Source organism: Stomoxys calcitrans, chromosome 1, assembly GCF_963082655.1.
Source record: "Stomoxys calcitrans chromosome 1, idStoCalc2.1, whole genome shotgun sequence".
Classification (NCBI taxonomy): domain Eukaryota; kingdom Metazoa; phylum Arthropoda; class Insecta; order Diptera; family Muscidae; genus Stomoxys; species Stomoxys calcitrans.
In genome coordinates this window covers 195,360,876-195,377,942 of record NC_081552.1, presented here as the reverse complement: position 1 = coordinate 195,377,942, position 17,067 = coordinate 195,360,876, and the positions used below count along the sequence as shown (strand labels likewise).

Below are 17,067 nucleotides of genomic sequence, written 5' to 3'. Positions count from 1 at the left end.
GCTCAGGAATCCCGTAATAGAGATGTTAAACAGTTCCGGCTTTTCAATACCCGAAAGAGCACCAAATTTAACCAAAATTATGATTTACTTCAATATTTATTGTTATCGTCTGATCCGGTACTATACAGCATCAGAACTAAATGGCTACCAAAAATATGTGACGATATAGATAAGGACGATCCCGATGCCATTCAAATTAAAGAGCTTTTAAATTTTGATACCTTAGATTATTTGGTAGAGAATAAAATCAAATAATACAAAACTAAAATGCTTTTTTATTTTGGGAGTAGCTAATATACATATAAACGCACGCCGATGCGAAGTGTTTTCGCTCTAAAACACATATTTTTATTCCAATTTTTTTAAACTTTGGCAGGAGACCTTTTTTTATTCTAACACATTTGTATTGTAAACCCTGGGCAAATCTATCAATGTTTTAGTGTAGGCCCCATATAAGGTTCCATTTCACAAATAGACATTTTTATATAGAGTTTAATGAAGTGTAAATGAATTTTAGAGTAGATAGAATCCGAGTTGAGAAATGTTTTATACATCGTTGGAAAGGTATGAAAATTTCCTTTACGATAAGGTATGTTGCGTAAATATGGCTATAGTGTGTCATGTGCAATTAGGACAACAAAAACAAAATTTGGGAAATTCGACTTTTTTGAAAAATTGACTTTTTTATTGCCGGTTCCATAAAATGGAATAGAATAGAGATATTTCCATGATTCTTTTTGTGTTTTGTAGAAGAAGTGTTACCAAATAAAAGTTTATTTAACATCTTTGCAATAAAATGTGACGTAATACTTGTTTTTTAGCAATGAATATAGCACTACTTGAAAATTGACTTTTTTCAGTATTTTGATCGCTACGATCTCATTTATGGCTAGGATATGGCGAGACATACCTTAAAATGTTGGGAACATTTTAAGCTTTCATTTAAGTTCAAAAAAAGCGAAAAAATCCCCGTGGAACTTTTTTTCCAGTGAGAAACTTTTGAAGTTTAGTAAAAAAATTGGCCATTTTGGTCTTAAGATAACGGTGTTGTTTGATATCGAAATTAGCCAAATTAGCACTTAAAACTTTTCTTAATACCTCGACTTTGTGAAAATGGAAAGAAATGATAATGCTTTGATGGCCAAAGTTTGCGAAAACTTAAAGGAAATGGGAGTATCTTTTTTGAAAAATTTTGCAATTTTTTGACAAAAAAAATATTTTTCATATTGAAAACGATGCCATTTTTAAACCGCCAAAGATATTCACGTGATTCCTTTTGTATTTTATGCACACATATGCTGGCATAATTTGTGTGAAGTATGAAGTTTATAGCTTTAAAATTGACGGAGTTATTTAAAAAACACTGAAAAAAACCAAGGCCAAATTTTCATATTTTAAAATTAAACAATTCATAACTCCTTAACAGTACACGATGGCATGGTACTTTATGCATAAGTTTTTTAGATCTTGTCAAGCTCTTTCTCTAGAGTCCTAAATCATGTAAATCGGTTGAGTAGATCAAAAGTTATGGCCCCCAGAAGCTTGGAGAAGTCAAAAGTGGTCAACTTTCACACCCTGTAGCTCACCCTGTATTAAAGATATGGACCAACAACAGCACTTTTCTGAAAGCCTATGTCCTCCTCTACAAATGTCTAGAACATTTTGTATGGCTAAAATCAACAGATAAAAAGTTGTAGACTTATTTCCAATTTTTTTGCCATTTGGCCCACTGTGCAGCGGCACAGTCTTGGATAGACGGAAACCTAGTATTGCCATCTGGAAGATCAAGTTACATGGATGGATCAAAGCTAGAGAGCCATGGGCCTGTGGGTCTACATTGAGAACCCAGGAACTGAGCTATGTTTTAGACTGCCCGACCATAACACGGTCCTGCAGGCGGAGAACCGGGCGATCACAGAATGCGTGAGGGCATCGAGTGTTAACATCTTTACGGATAGTAAACTGGCTATAAGGACAATAACAACCAGGACGGTAAAGTCACAAACAGTCTTGGAGTGTAAGAAGGAGATTTACGATGTCTCTGAGAATGACAGCAGATCAGCACCGTTCGGGCGCCGGGCCATAGGGGAGTAAAGGGGAATGAAAAAGCGCACGATTTGGCAGTGAAGGCCAGATGACTGCCGTCAATAAGCTTGATTAACCCGAAGCCTTTCAGTTCGACGCAGTCCGACGCATGCAACATTGTGGAACAGTGAAACGGTCCGTAGGACGGCAAAAATCCTATGGGGGAATCCAGATCGTGAGAAGACGAGGATATTACTGAAAAGAAGCAAGCAGGAGGTCGGTAAATCACTTGGTATCATAACAGGACACATAGGACTACGAGCTCACTTATGTAAAATCGGTGCGGCTGGTGATAGCATGTGTAGGGCTTGTGGAGAAGATGATGAAACGTTGGAGCATTTCCTATGTCATTGCCCGGCTTTCGCGGCTAACAGACACCGGCACTTAGGTTAGGATACAATACCAGACATAAACTTACTAGGGGGCGTGGTATCGAAAACAATTAGGGATTTTATAAGCACTATGAAATTCCTGACTTAAATTTTCTGGCTTAGGTATATGTCGATAGAAGCATGGGGCAAATTAATATACGCACACTCTTCTTAACCTAACCCATCCTATATGTAAGCTTGCAAAAAGTGCCTTTCAACTACAAATTTTTACTTTGGGTCGTTGAGATTCAAAATAAATTGTTGCAGGAAAATTAACAAATTTTGTCCTCGCTTTTTCGACAAAAGTTGTTGGTTTTTAAAATTTTTTTTAAGCTGTATGGGAAGCTTTTAGAACTAATAATATTGCTTTTGCACTGATGTGCAACTGATAGCTGGCTTGTTTTTAAAAGACAGACGATCTCTACTTCTATGCGTTTCAAACGGAATGCCATAGCTGTCATATCCCCGTTTTATGGTGTATTTCTCACAGGCACTCCATTAAAGAGGCTAGCTCATTGTTTCCTATTATTATTGGCCGAAATGACTTAAAAAATTGGAAGTTAACCATTGGTTGAATGGATTATTCTTTAACACACTTTCAACTTTGTTTTCACTTTATTTCCCAGTTGACAAGTGTATGTTGTGATGGAATTTGTCATTTTATTCCAAACTAATTTTTATTACCAACGAGAACATTTTCTCATGTCCTTTATTACAGGTCTCGATGATGGAAAAGTGCGTGCTTTACACTGCAAAACAAATAAATCTCAAAGTCTTTATGGGGCCGAAAGTATATGCGTTTCATTGGCCCCCAACACCAGGGGTACCGCCTTTCTGTCCGGTCACAATGATGGCACCATTATACGTTTCTTTCTGGTGGATGAGGGTAATGAACCATCGGGTCGTATAATACAACATCCAGTGCCACCCTTTGCCTTGGCCTGGCCACAAGGCGGATTCTGTGTGGGTGGATGTGATCAACGCATTGTCTTCTACGACAGTATGGTAAGTAAAAAATGTGAAGGAGGGGGGTATGGAGTGAAATCACAATAAGGACACACTGTAACGTGGCCATAAACATGTAATAAAATTGCCGCGTGGCTTTATCGTCGCTCTAAGCAGTAGTAGTAGTAGGTGTGGGTTGTACCGATTTAAGTAATGAAAAAATATGTTTCCAAACACTTCAGGGACGACAAGTTCGCACATTTGATTACTCACGTACGGATGGTGAACGTGAATTTACCGTGGCTGCCTGCAGCCCCAATGGACAGGCCGTGGCCTTTGGCAGCTACGACCGCATACGCATATTTACCTGGAGTCCCCGTCTGGCTGCTTGGAGTGAGAGTGCTACCAAGGATATAAATTTCTTTTATACAGTCACCTGTTTGCTCTGGCGCCGGGATGGTGCAAGGTAAATGAAGATTAGTATGACATTTAATATCAAGTGGAAATTGTGTGGGGAAGCAAATCGATTAAGGCAAGAGACAATTTGAATATTTTCATTTTGTTTATGAAAATGGGTTTCATACAAAATTTTGGTGAACTTTGAACTTTGCACAAAGTGGAAATATATGTTTATTGGCATTCGTGGATAATAATTTGGAAATATATATGCTCTTGCAAATTTTGCCAGCATTTAACTTAACATGATTAAATCTTTAAAAAATATCCCCTGCCTTTACGATTTCATTTCCTTACTCTTTACCAAAATGAAATTGTATTCTATGATAACAATTCTCCTCTTTGTTCTACCCTTAGACTTGCCATGTCAAGTGTGACGGGTGCTGTTATCATATTTGAATCAGTGTTGAAACGCACCATATGGCAGGATAAATTTGAATTAATTTTTGTTGCACCCAGTCAATTGCTGGTACGTTCGCTACAAGAACCCAACGAACAAATGACCATTGAATCCCAGTTGGGTTTAGAAATCGATGATGTGCGTATTATGGGCAAGGACAATTATTTGGTGGCTCGCACAGAGGAATCTCTTATATTGTGTGATCTCACAAGGAATCTGGTCAGTGAGGTGCCATGGACAGCTTCAGGTCGGCATGAGCGTTTCTATTTTGAAAATCCCACTGTCTGTTTGATATTTAACGTGGGCGAATTGAGTTTGGTCGAATATGGGGAGCCACAAATTTTGGGTTCGGTGAGAACGGAATTTGTTAACCCCCATGTGATATCGGTGCGCCTGAACGAGCGAGGAACTACAAGGTAAGCATAAGAACTGAAAGTTGTCATTAGCCGGCAAAATAAAAACTCGCACTCCTTCACTGCAGCATGGGGGTTATACTAAATTTGTCATATAGTTTCTAATAGCTTAAATTATTGCCCTGAGACCCCATGCATAAACTTTACATTTTTGATCGTTATTCCTTCAGTCTGTCCGTCCATCGTTCTGCTTGTCTGTCCTTTCAGCTATACTTCTTCCGTCTGTCTTACTGTCTGCGCTTCTATCGTCTGTCTGTATCTCTGACTATATGTCTATCTCTCCGTCTATTCGTCTGTCTGTCCGTTTGTGGTTCTGCCCGTCTGTGTGTCCTACCGTCGACTGCTCTGTCCTCTCGTATGTAAGTCCGTCCATTTGTATGTCATTTCGTTTTTACGTCCTTCCGCTTGTACTTCTGTCTTCCCATGCGCCCATCTGTCTATCCGTCTGTCCATTTGTCTGTCCGTCCATCCGTCGGCCTATCTGTTCATCCAACTATACGTCCTTCCGTCCTTTCATCCATCCGTCTGTCTGCGCTTCTATCGTCTGTCTTTATCTCTGACTATCTGTCTGTCCGTTCACGGATTTACTCGTCTGTATGCTCTACCGTCGATCTCTCCGTCCTTCCGCTTGTTCGTTCGTCCATTTGTACATCATTTCGTTTTTACGACCTTCCGCTTGTATTTCTGTCTTTCCATGCGTCCATCTATCTATTCGTCTGTCCGTCAGCCTGTCTGTTTTTTCAACTGTACGTCCTTCCATCTGTCCGTCGTTCCATCAATCCGTCTGTCTTTTTCTCCGCCCTTCCTCTTGTTCATCCATCCGCCTGCTTTTCTGTCCGTCTGTCGTCTAACTGTCCGCCTGTCTGTATGTCTGACTATCTACATGTTCCTCTGCCTGTTCGTTTACCTTTCTGCCCGTTTGTCTGTCTGGCATTCTATTTAACTGTCTGTCTGTCTGTCTTTCTATCTACCTGTCTGTCCGTCCTGCCGTCCGTACGTCTGTTCGTCCTTTCGTTTGTACGTCCATCCCGCTGTACGCCAGTCTGTCCATCCATCCCTATGTCTTACTGTCTGTGCTTCTATCGTCTGTCTGTCTGTCCTTTTGCTGTTCTGCCCATCTGTATGTCTTTCCGCCGTTCTCTCCGTCCTTCCTTATGTTAGTCGTTCCGTCTATATGTCTTTTCGTTTTTACGTCCTTCCGTCTGTATGCCTGTATGTCTGGCTTTCTATTTACCTGTCTGTCTTTCTACCTACCTGTCTGTCCGTCCTGCCGTCCGAATGTCCTTCCGTCTTTTTGCCTGTTCGTCCGTCCGTTTGTAGATCAATTTGTCTGTATGTCCTTTTCTCTGTACGCCTGTCTATCCCTCTATCTGTCTGTTCGTCTGTACGTCCTTCCTGTCCGCTGTACGTCAGTCTGTCCGTCCGTCCATCTATCCCTCTGTCTTACTATTTGTACTCTATCGTCTGTCTGTCTGTCCTTTTGCTGTTCTGCCCATCTGTATGTCTTTCCGTCGTTCTCTTTGTCCTTCCTTATGTGAGTCCTTCCGTCTATATATCTTTTCGTTTTTACGTCCTTCCGTCTGTACGCCTGTCCTTTCATGCGTCTATCCGTCTGATCGTTCATCTGTTTGTCGTTCCGACCATCCATCTGCCTGACCATCCATCTGTACATCCTTTCGTCTGTCCGTCCTTCCATCTGTCCGTCTCTCTATCTGTCCATTTTTCCACCAGTCCATCCATCCGTCCGTCTTTCTGTCCGTCCTGTCTGTCCATCCACAGCCTCTCTGTATGTCTGACTATCTGTCTGTCACTCAGTCTGTCCTCCATTTACTTTCCTGCCGGTTTGTCTGTGGGTCTTTCTATCTTCCTGTCTGTCCGTCCAGCCGTCTGTATGTCCGTCCGTCTATCTCTACGCCCTTTCGCCTGTTTGTCCGTCCGGTTGTAGGTCAATTTGTCTCTAAGTGCTTTCCTATGTAAGCCTGTCTATCCATACGTCTATCTTTCTGTATGTTTTTCCCGCTGTACGCCAGTCTGTCCGTCCATCCATCCATCCGTCTGTTTTACTGTCTGTGTCTGTCTGTCCATTTGCCTATCTGTATATCTGTCTGTCTCTCCATCTGTTCGTCTGCCTATGCGTTTACGGTTCAGCCCGTATGTATATCTTTCTGTTGATCTCTCCGTCCTTCCGTATGTTCGTCCGTCCGTTTTTATGTCATTTTAATTGTATTGAGTTGCCCAAAAAGTAATTGCGGATTTTTCATATAGTCGGCGTTGACAAATTTTTTCACAGCTTGTGACTCTGTAATTGCATTCTTTCTTCTGTCAGTTATCAGCTGTTACTTTTAGCTTGCTTTAGAAAAAAGTGTAAAAAAAGTATATTTGATTAAAGTTCATTCTAAGTTTTATTAAAAATGCATTTACTTCTTTTAAAAAATCCGCAATTACTTTTTGGGCAACCCAATTCGTCCTTCCGCCTGTACGTCTGTCCTTCCATCCTTTTGTCTATTCGTCCATCCGTCGGCCTGTATGTCCTTCCATCTCTACATCCTTTCGACTGTACGTCCTTCCGTCTGCCCGTTCTTCCACCTTTCCGTCCTACCGGCTGTTCATCCATCCATCTATCTTTCTGTCCGTCTATCGTCTGGCTGTACACCTGTCTACCCGTCTATTTGCCTGTCTGTATGTTTGACTATCTGTCTGTCTCTCTGTCTGTTCGTCTGTCCGTTTACCTTTTTTGCCCATTTGTATGTCTTTCGATCTACCTTTCTGTCCATCCTGCAGTCTGTATGTTTTTCCGTCTATCTCTCCGTCCTTTCGCCTGATTCTCCGTCCGTTTGTAAGTCAATTCGTCTGCACGTCCTTCCGTATGTAAGCCTGCCTATCCATCTGTTTATCTGTCTGTTCGTCCTTTGGTCTGTACGTCGTTTCTACTGTACGTCCTATCGCCTGTACGTCCTTCCCGCTGTAAGCCAGCGTATTCGTCCGTCCATCCTTCCGTCTGTCTTACTGCCTGTGCTTCTCTCGTCAATCTGTCCATCCGTCTGTCCATCTCTCTGACTATTTGTCTGTCTCTCCGACTGTCTCCGACTGTCTGTACGTCGTTTCTACTGTACGTCCTATCGCATGTACGTCCTTCCCACTGTAAGCCAGCGTATTCGTCCGTCCATCCTTCCTTCTGTCTTACTGCCTGTGCTTCTCTCGTCAATCTGTCCATCCGTCTGTCCATCTCTCTGACTATTTGTCTGTCTCTCCGACTGTCAGTTGGTTTGAGGTTCTGCCCGTCTGTATGCCTTTCCGTCGATCTCCCCGTCCTTACGTATGTTCGTCCGTCCTTTTGTATGCCATTTCATTTGTACGTCCTTCCGTCTGTACGCCTGCCTTTCCATGCATCCATCTGTCTATCCGTCCATCCATTTGTCTGTCTGTCCATCCGTCGACCCGTCTGTCCTTCTATCTGTACATCGTTTCATCTGTACGTCCTTTTGTCTGTCCGTCCTTCCATCGCTCCATCGATTCGTCAGTTTTTTTGCCCATCCGCCTGTCTTTTTGTCCATCCTTCTGTCTGTCCGTCCTTCTGTCTGAGCGTCCTCCATCGGTCCATTCATTCGTCTGTTTTTTTTGCCCATCCGTCTGTCTTTTTGCCCATCCTTCTGTCTGTCCGTCCTTCCATCTGTCTATCCTTCCATCTGTCCATGTATTGCCTGACTGTCCGCCTGTCTGTCCGTCCATCTGTCTGTATGTTACCTTTCTGCCGGTTTGTCTGTCTGTCCTTCTATCTTCTCGTCTGTCCGTCCTGTCGTCTGGATGTCCATCCTTCTATCTGTCTGATCGTCCTTTCGTCTTTACGTCCTTCCCGCTGTACGCCAGTCTGTCCGTCCTTCCATTCATGTGTCTTTCTGTCTGCGCTTCTATCGTCTGCCTGTCCGTCCATTTGCCTATCTGTGTCTCTGATTATCTGTCTGTCGCTCCGTCTGTTCGTCTGTCTATGCATTTGCGGTTCTGCCCGTCTGTATGTATTTCCGTTTATCTCTCGTCCGTCCGTTTGTATATCGGTTCGATTGTACGTCCTTCCGTTTGTACACTTGTCTTTCCATGTGGCCATCTGTATATCCGTCTGTCCGTCCATCCGTCTGCCTGTCTGTCTTCTTTCGACTGTACATCCTTCCGTCTGTCCGTCATTCCACATGTCCATCTTTCCGCCTGTCTATCCATCCGTCTGTCTTTCTGTCCGTCATTCTATTCCGTGCTAAACGTGATAATATTTCTACTCATCGATTATAATCCTAGTTTTCCTCGTTCTATCCCATCGTTTTCTTCTAGAGATAACAAAAAGCTGGCCTTCCTCTTGGATGCCAAAACAATTTGTGTGGTGGACCTAATTAGCCAAATGGTCATTGGTCAAGTTAATCATGAGACAAAAATCGATTGGATCGAGCTTAGTGAAACAGCCCACAAATTGCTATTTCGTGACAAGAAAATGCGTCTCATACTAATTGATATTTATACGGGCAAAAAACAAACGCTTCTCAATAACATCTCATTTGTGCAATGGGTGCCACAAAGTGATGTGGTGGTAGCACAAAGCAATAACAATTTGGCCATTTGGTATAACATCGATTTGCCTGAGCATTTAACGCTGATGCCTATACGAGGTGAAGTCTTGGAGGTCATACGGGAAGGGGTAAGTACTTTAGGTATTATTAAGAGCAGAAGCCAAGAGATTTGTGTAAGACAAAATAAAGAATTTAAGAGATGTCGTAGATTCTTAAATTCATGGGTCGTATATTGTTAGGTCGTACCATCAAAGGTCGTTAATTCTAAGGACGAAGATTCATAGGTTGTAAATAGATTAAAAAATCATAGATTCTAAGATCGGGGACTCTTAGATCGTAGGTTTTAAGATCGTGGGTTTTATAATCGTAGATTCTAAATTCATAGATCGTAGATTCTACGGACGTAGATTCTAAGGCGTAGATTTAAAGGTGGTAGATTCTAAGGTTATAGACTGATAGGTCGTATATTAAAAAATCGTAAATTCTAAGGTAATAGTTTCTAAGAACGCAGGTGATAGATTCTTAGGTTGTAGACTCATAGGTAGTAGAATCTAAGGTCATAGATGCTAAGATCGTTGATTCTTTTAAGGTCGCCAATTCGATGGTCGTAGGTTGTAGATTCTAAGGTCGTCGATGCTAAGGTCGCAGATTCTTAAGTCGTAGATCCTAAGATCTTAGATTCTAAGGTCGTAGTCTCTTAGGTCGTAGATTCTAAAATCGTAGATTCTAAAATCGTAGATTCTAAAATCGTAGATTCTAAAATCGTAGATTCTAAAATCGTAGATTCTAAGGACGTAAATTCTTAGGCCGTAGATCCTAACATCTTAGATTCTTAGGTCGTAGATCCTAAGATCTTAGATTTTTAGGTCGTAGATCCTAAGATTTTAGATTCTTAGGTCGTAGATCCTAAGATCTTAGATTCTTAAATCGTAGATTCTTAGGTCGTAGATTCTTAGATCGTAGATTCTTAGGTCGTAGATTCTAAGATTGTAGAAATTAAGATCGTAGGTTCTAAGATCGTAGATTCTAAATTCGTAGATAGTTGATTCTAATGTCGTAGATTCTACGGACGTAGATTCTAAGGAGTATATTTTAAGGTCGTTGATTTTAAGGTGGTAGATTCTAAGGTTGTAGACTGATAGGTCGTAGATTGAAAAATTTTAGATTCTAAGGCCATAAATTCTAAGATCGATGGTTCTAAGATCGTAGATCGTAGATTCTAATGTCGTAGATTCTACGCACGTAGATTCTTAGGTGGTAGACTCATAGGTCGTCGACTCATAGCTCGTAGACTCATAGGTCGTAGATTAATAGGTCGCAGACTCATAGGTCCTAGACTCTTAGTTCGTAGACTCTTAAGTTGTAGATTCTAAGGTCGTAGATTCTTGGATTTTAAGGTTGTTGGTTCTAAGGTCGTCATTTCGATGGTCGTAGGTTCGAAGGTCTTAAATTATAAGGTCGTCGATACTAAGGTCGCAGATTCTTAAGTGGCACATCCTAAGATCGCAGATTCTAAGGTCGCAGCATCTTAAGTCGTAGATTCAAGGATCGTAGACGCTAAGGTCGCAAATTCTAAGGTCGTAGATCCTCTTCGATCTTAGATTCTTAGGTCGTAGATCCTAAGATTTTAGATTCTTAGGTTGTAGATCATAAGATCTTAGATTTTTAGGTCGTAGCTTCAAAGGTTGTAGATTTTCAGGTCGTTAATTGTAAGGACGTAGATTCTGAAGTTGTAGATTAAAAAATCGTAGATTCTAAGGTCGTAGGTTCAAAAATCGTAGATTCTAAGGTCGTAGATTCGTGGATCGTAGGTTGTAGAATCGTAGGTTCTAAGATCGTAGATTCTACTATCGTAGATTCTAAGATCATAAATTCTATGATCGTGGATTGTAATATTGTTTACTTTAAGGTCGCGGATTCTATGATCATAGTATTGAGATCGTAGTTTAAGGGGTCGTACATTCTGAGATCGTAGGCTCTGAAATTCTAAGGTCGTAGATTTTTGGGTCATTGCCTTAAATATTGTGGATTCTAACGTCGTTAATTCTAAGAACGTAGGTTCTAAGGTTGTATATTCTAAAATCGTAGATTCTAAGATCATAGGTTCAAAGATAGTAGATTCTAAGATCGTAGATTCTTAGAACGTAGGTCTTAAGATCGTAGGTTCTACGATCGTAAATTCAAAAATCGTAAATTCTAGGATTAAAGGTTCACAGGTTCTAATATCTTAGACTCTAAGATCGTAGATTTAAAGGTCGCAGATTATGATATCGTATTGTAGATTCTAAGATCTTAGCTGTGATATCGTAGTTTAAGAGGCCGTAAATTCTGAGATCGTAGTTTAAAGGGTTGTAGATTCTGAGGTCATGAAATCATAGGTCTTGAAATCCTAGGCTCTGAAATCGTATATTCTGACGTCGTAGGATCTCAAATCGTAAATTCTGAGATTGCAAAGTTTGTTCTGTTCTTCGCATCGTAGTTTAAGGGGTTTTGGATGCTGAGGTCATAGAATTAAAGTTGCAAATCTCAGATTCGAAGGTCATACATTCTAATGTTGTAAATCTTGATGTAATCGATTCTGATATCGTAGTTTCAGAAGTTGAAGGTTTGGAGGTCGTGGATTTTTGGGTTATACTCTATGAGGTCGTAGATGCGAAGATTATACATTTAACGTTATGGAATGGAAGGTCGATTCTTCAGAGTTATCTGATTCTTCATCGTCATAGCGTCTTAGGTTATTGAAGCTAAAGTCATAGATTCTGTGGACCCAGATTCTAAAGTCGTAATACTGAGAAGATACATTTTTGTATCGTGTTGTACAATCTGAGACAATAGATTCTTAAGTCGTTGTTTCTGAGGTCTTAGTATCTGTGATCTTAGTACCTAAGGTTGGATTTTTTGACTTTGATGTGTTCGTACTCCATTCCCTAAGGCTTTTTCTTTTAGTACTGTCCCGATCGTTTTAATTGTCCGAGTAGGATCTTTTTTGTGGTTGTCGTGACCCACTGGCTCCTCCGCAAAAATTTGGGTTTCTGATTTCTATGTTACTGATAAAGACCTTTTATTTATGAGACAAAATGGAAGTCTCAGTCACTCTATTTGAGTTTTGATCCGACCGACCTAATTGTCCGAGTAGGGCTTTTGTTGAGGCTGCCGTGGCCCACAGGCTCTTCCGCACAAATTTGGTTTTCTGATTTCTACCTTATCCCCAAAGATCAACCATTTATGAGACTATATGGGAGTCCATGTCCATATGTTTATTTGGACGGCCACAGATTCTCTACTCCCAAATACCTGGCATTTGATATCCATATTGCCCCAGTAGGTCAAAATGTCCGTTTGTGGGATTTAGGGTAGGGCCTTCCCCCCAGGTCGCTTGACTTCAAATTTATACTTACGAATGCCGTGTTGGTGTACATTGGGATACAAACAAAATTTCGCTTTAAACGGGCCATTCATATCCGTTATATACCACTTATAAAGTTTGGGTAAGGGGGAGGGTAAGCTCCCCTTCAGATATTATATCTTTCAGACCAGCCAAAAAATTCGGCTAAGGTGATTTCTAGTCTTTGTGACCAAACAAACATACTTTGGCTTTTATTTGTAGGATTTTCTTATCTCATTTATTCTCACTTCTTAATTACTGTTTTTATGTATCGCACAGGGTCGAACTATGGTCTGCTCACAGGAGGGGCCCACTGAACACACCTATCAACTCGATGAAGGTCTAGTGGAATTTGGTACAGCAGTTAATGACAGTGATTTTGGTAGAGCCATACATTTTCTCGAAACACTGGGTGACAAACCAGCCGCCAAGGCAATGTGGCATAATTTGGCCATCATCTCCATGGAAGATGGCAACTTGAGAGTTGCACAACGTTGTTATGCTGCCCTAGGCAATGTCTCAAAAGCTTTCTATATAAACGAAATGGTTGAGGAGGCGGATAAATTTGAAGAGTCGACAGGTTCTCCGGGTATACAATGTCCTGAAGTACGGGCCAAATTGGCTTTACTTTCGTCGGACTTAAGAATGGCAGAAAGAATTTACTTAGAGCAGGGAGATTTGGAAGCAGCATTGGATATGTATAAAAAATTAAGAATGTGGGATGAAGCGGTCAGTTTGGCGGAGATAAGGGGATATTTGGGCCTAATGCAGTTGAAAGATGATCAAATGACTTTTCTGTTGACCACGGGGCAGGAGGAGAAAGCTGGCCAGGTGCTGGAAGAACAAGGTGAAGTCGAAAAAGCAATGTCATTGTTTTTGAAAGCCAACAAGCCAGCCAGGGCAGCAAGATTGGCCTTGAAGACCCCTCATCTAATGGATGATCATTCTCTGATGATGAAAGTAACTGAGGGTTTGGTCAACACGGGTAAGTTAGGGTCTATGAACCAATTTGATTATCTCTTGAAAATTGTTTTGCCTTTTCACAGAATTGTTTGAAATGGCCGGGGACATAGCCTATCGCTTGTCACGCCCTGAAGCTGCCCTTACATTATACCGCAAGGGTGGGGCTTTTGCCAGAGCCTTGGACCTGGCTCGCCAACTGGCGCCCGATGAGGTAACTTCCCTTGAAGAAGAATGGGGTGATTGGTTGGTGTCGCGCAAGCAACTAGATGCCTCCATTAATCATTATATTGAAGCTGGAGCTACACAAAAAGCTTTGGAGTCCGCTGTAGGTGCTAAGCAATGGCGCAAGGCAGTACAAATCGCCAAAGTTCTAGACGAACCCGAGGAGATACAACGCTATGCCTTGGATTTATCAAAGCATTTGGCATTTGCTGGCGATGTAGATGGAGCCGAAGATCTTTTAGTTCGAGCCAATCTTTTCAAAGAAGCCATAGAACTACTCAATCGTCATGGTAAATGGGAAAAGGCATATGCTATTGGCGAGAAATATCTCAAGTCCGAAGAAATGCGTGATCTATTTGTCAACCTGGCTGGTGGTCTGGAGGAGCAGGGCAAATATCGAGATGCTGAGAAGGTTTTGCTGGCTGTCAACGAACCAGATTTGGCCATAGCCATGTATAAACGCCGTGAGCTGTACGATTCCATGATACGTTTGGTGGAACGGTATCACAAAGATTTGCTCGAAAGCACCCACCAACATTTGGGTCGTACTTTGGAAACCAAAGGCAAATTTAAGAATGCCGAAGTTCATTACTTGGCAGCTGGCGATTGGAAATCGGTGGTTCACATGTATTGTTCCGCTGGTCGTTGGGAGGATGGCTACCGGGTGGCCAAGCAGAAGGGCACAGACGGCGCTAGCAATCAGGTGGCATATATGTGGGCAAAATCCATGCCCGTTGAGAGTGCCGTTAGGCTTCTCAACAAATTGGCTCTGCTGGACACAGCTGTCGGCTTCGCTTGTGATTCAGGCCAATTTGATTTTGCCATGGACCTTTGTCGTTTCGCTGGCAAATCCACGGATGAAGTCCATCTCAAAATAGCTATGGCCCTGGAAGATGAGGGCAAATTTGAACAAGCCGAAGCTGAGTTCATTAAGGCCAATAAGCCCAGGGAGGCCATTCTAATGTACACGCATGCAGGTGACTGGACTGCTGCCTTGAATGTGGCCGAAACACATTTGCCCGAGGCAGTGGCTGAGATTCTCATCAGCCAAGCCAATGCGGCCTTGGAAACAAGGAACTTCTCTGATTACGAGGACCTTATGCTGAGGGCTCATCGTCCGGATCTCATCACCGAGTATTACAAGAACGAGGGCATGTTCGATGAGGCCATACGCATAGCTGAAGATCACTTCCCTGCTGCTCTGAATGATTTGAGACGCCTGCAGCTGCAAGAGCAAAGACGTAGTGGCACCGCCGGAGGTGGTGCTGGAGGCTCAGGAAGTCAAGCCAATGACTCGAGGTCATATTTGCAAAGAGCTGCAGAATTTGCCAAGAAGGAGGATTTCCGCAAGGCTGCCGAATGCCTTATGCAAATCGATCACACAAATGCCGATGATGCAGCCACAGTTGAAAGAGCTCTACTAAGAGCTGCTGAAATTTGCAATCAATTCTTGGAGGGAAGAGATGCCATTGAAGTGGCCAATCAATTGGGGCCACGTCTATTGCAGATAAAACAAATAGGCCCAGCCGCTCAGCTTTATTTGGCTGCTGAAATGCCCAAAGAGGCGGTGGATGTTTTCATTAAGGCCGAACAGTGGTCCAAGGCCAGAAGGCTGGCCAAAGAACTCGATCCCGAGTTAATGGCCTATGTGGAAGTGCAACAAAAAACCCGTCTCAAAAGTGAGGGTAATGTGGAACAATTGGCGGATATAGGTACGTAGCAGGTGATTTACCCCTAGATTTTGAATGCATGCTAAGATATAATTTTGCTTACAGATATTGTCAGCGCTTTGGACATGTTAGCCGAACAAGGCCAATGGCAACGTTGCTTGGACAAGGCCAAACAAATCAGCCCTCCAGTTCTGCACAAATATGTTGCGCTCTATGCCGCCCAGCTTATACGAGATGGTGATAGTGTCTCTGCTTTGGGTCTGTATATGAACTATGGAGCTCCCCCCTTGGAGGCAAATTTTAATATTTACACCAGAATTGCCTTGGATTGTTTTGCATTGCGTGAAGAGGAATGCCTGGATGGTTTATGGAGAAAATTAAGAGATTTTCTCTATCGTTTGTTGCAGGTAATTAAGGGTTGTAATTTAAGTGGCCAAAGACAAGAAAACAGAATCGTTTTGAAGCGAGAGGTCAAGAGGGAGTTTATGTTCAATGGTTGTCATACGAGGGCTGCTATATAAATTTCTGGCCTAATAATGAAAATGGAAATTTTTATCATCATAAAGTAAAAAGGAGCTAAGTTCGGGCGGGCCGAACTTTGGATCCCCCCACTAGTACAGTTCACAGTTAAATATGGTAAAACAGAATAATGGTCTTATTAGCAGCTAAGTGTAAACATATCCGATCTCCACCATATTCAGGAAGGATATGTAACGATCTAATACAATTCATTGTACCAAATTTCAGCAAAGTCGAAGAAAAAATTCATCTTTTATGGGACAGAGAACCATACGCCTAGTCCCATCTTGCCACCGACGGCGCTCTGGCCATCTCTTCTTCTATATTCAATAGCTCGACAAATGGGAAGTAGGCAAAACCGGTGACTGGTTTGCCAGGCGCAGACGAACCTCTCCTGCCGCATTCATCTGTCCTCTCATTTGCTGAAATTCCCTCATGTCCCTCATGACCCAGAGACTATGCAAGGACTCCAAACAATCTGCCACGCACGCACCTCGACTTCACCGTCCTCGAACTCATGGCCTTAAGCGCAGCCATACTGTCCACACAAATCCTGAGTTTAGAGGGTGATAAATCTCTTAGCAGAATTTCTTTTGCGGTCCTTCAGACAGAGGTCTGCTCTGCCTGAATGACCGTACACTTGTCCGGCAGTCTCAGAGACATACCGATATTGAGTGCCTCGGAGTAGATCCCCAATATAGTCCGTGACTTCACCACCACTCATTCCAGTCCTTGACTCCATCTTAAAACCTTTAGTGAAAATGGAGGTCTCATCCTCTTCAAACACAGCATTCGCCCTCCATTCATCACTCCCAGGTAAACGAATCTTGAAGGCCTTTATCCCAGTCGATACCGGTACCAGGTAGTCGTCGATCTCTCTCAGTCTACCCACCGCATCCATAACATCCAGAATTGAACTGTCCCCGACTGTCCTCCTTCAGCATATCGAGTTCCCTCAGCCTAAGCGCGACCTTGGCGGCGCAGTTCCAATAAAGGCCCCAATGGGCTGCATATCCAGCATATCCGCTTCCAGACCTGCCTGTGGTGTGGATCTCAGAGCCCCTGTGACCTCGAAACAGGCCAGT

General features: G+C 42.4%; 1 protein-coding gene across 1 annotated transcript in view; it reads left to right on the top strand.

Annotated features, from left to right (window-relative positions):
* LOC106091163 (intraflagellar transport protein 172 homolog) overlaps positions 1-17,067 on the top strand; it is a 49,721-nt gene that overhangs the window by 21,284 nt on the left and 11,370 nt on the right. Inside the window, exons 3-9 of the mRNA XM_013257601.2 lie at positions 3,175-3,461; positions 3,644-3,867; positions 4,215-4,673; positions 8,991-9,351; positions 12,888-13,593; positions 13,655-15,505; positions 15,569-15,870. Of these exons, the coding sequence (XP_013113055.2) occupies positions 3,175-3,461; positions 3,644-3,867; positions 4,215-4,673; positions 8,991-9,351; positions 12,888-13,593; positions 13,655-15,505; positions 15,569-15,870 (4,190 nt within the window). The remainder of the gene's footprint in view (positions 1-3,174; positions 3,462-3,643; positions 3,868-4,214; positions 4,674-8,990; positions 9,352-12,887; positions 13,594-13,654; positions 15,506-15,568; positions 15,871-17,067) is intronic.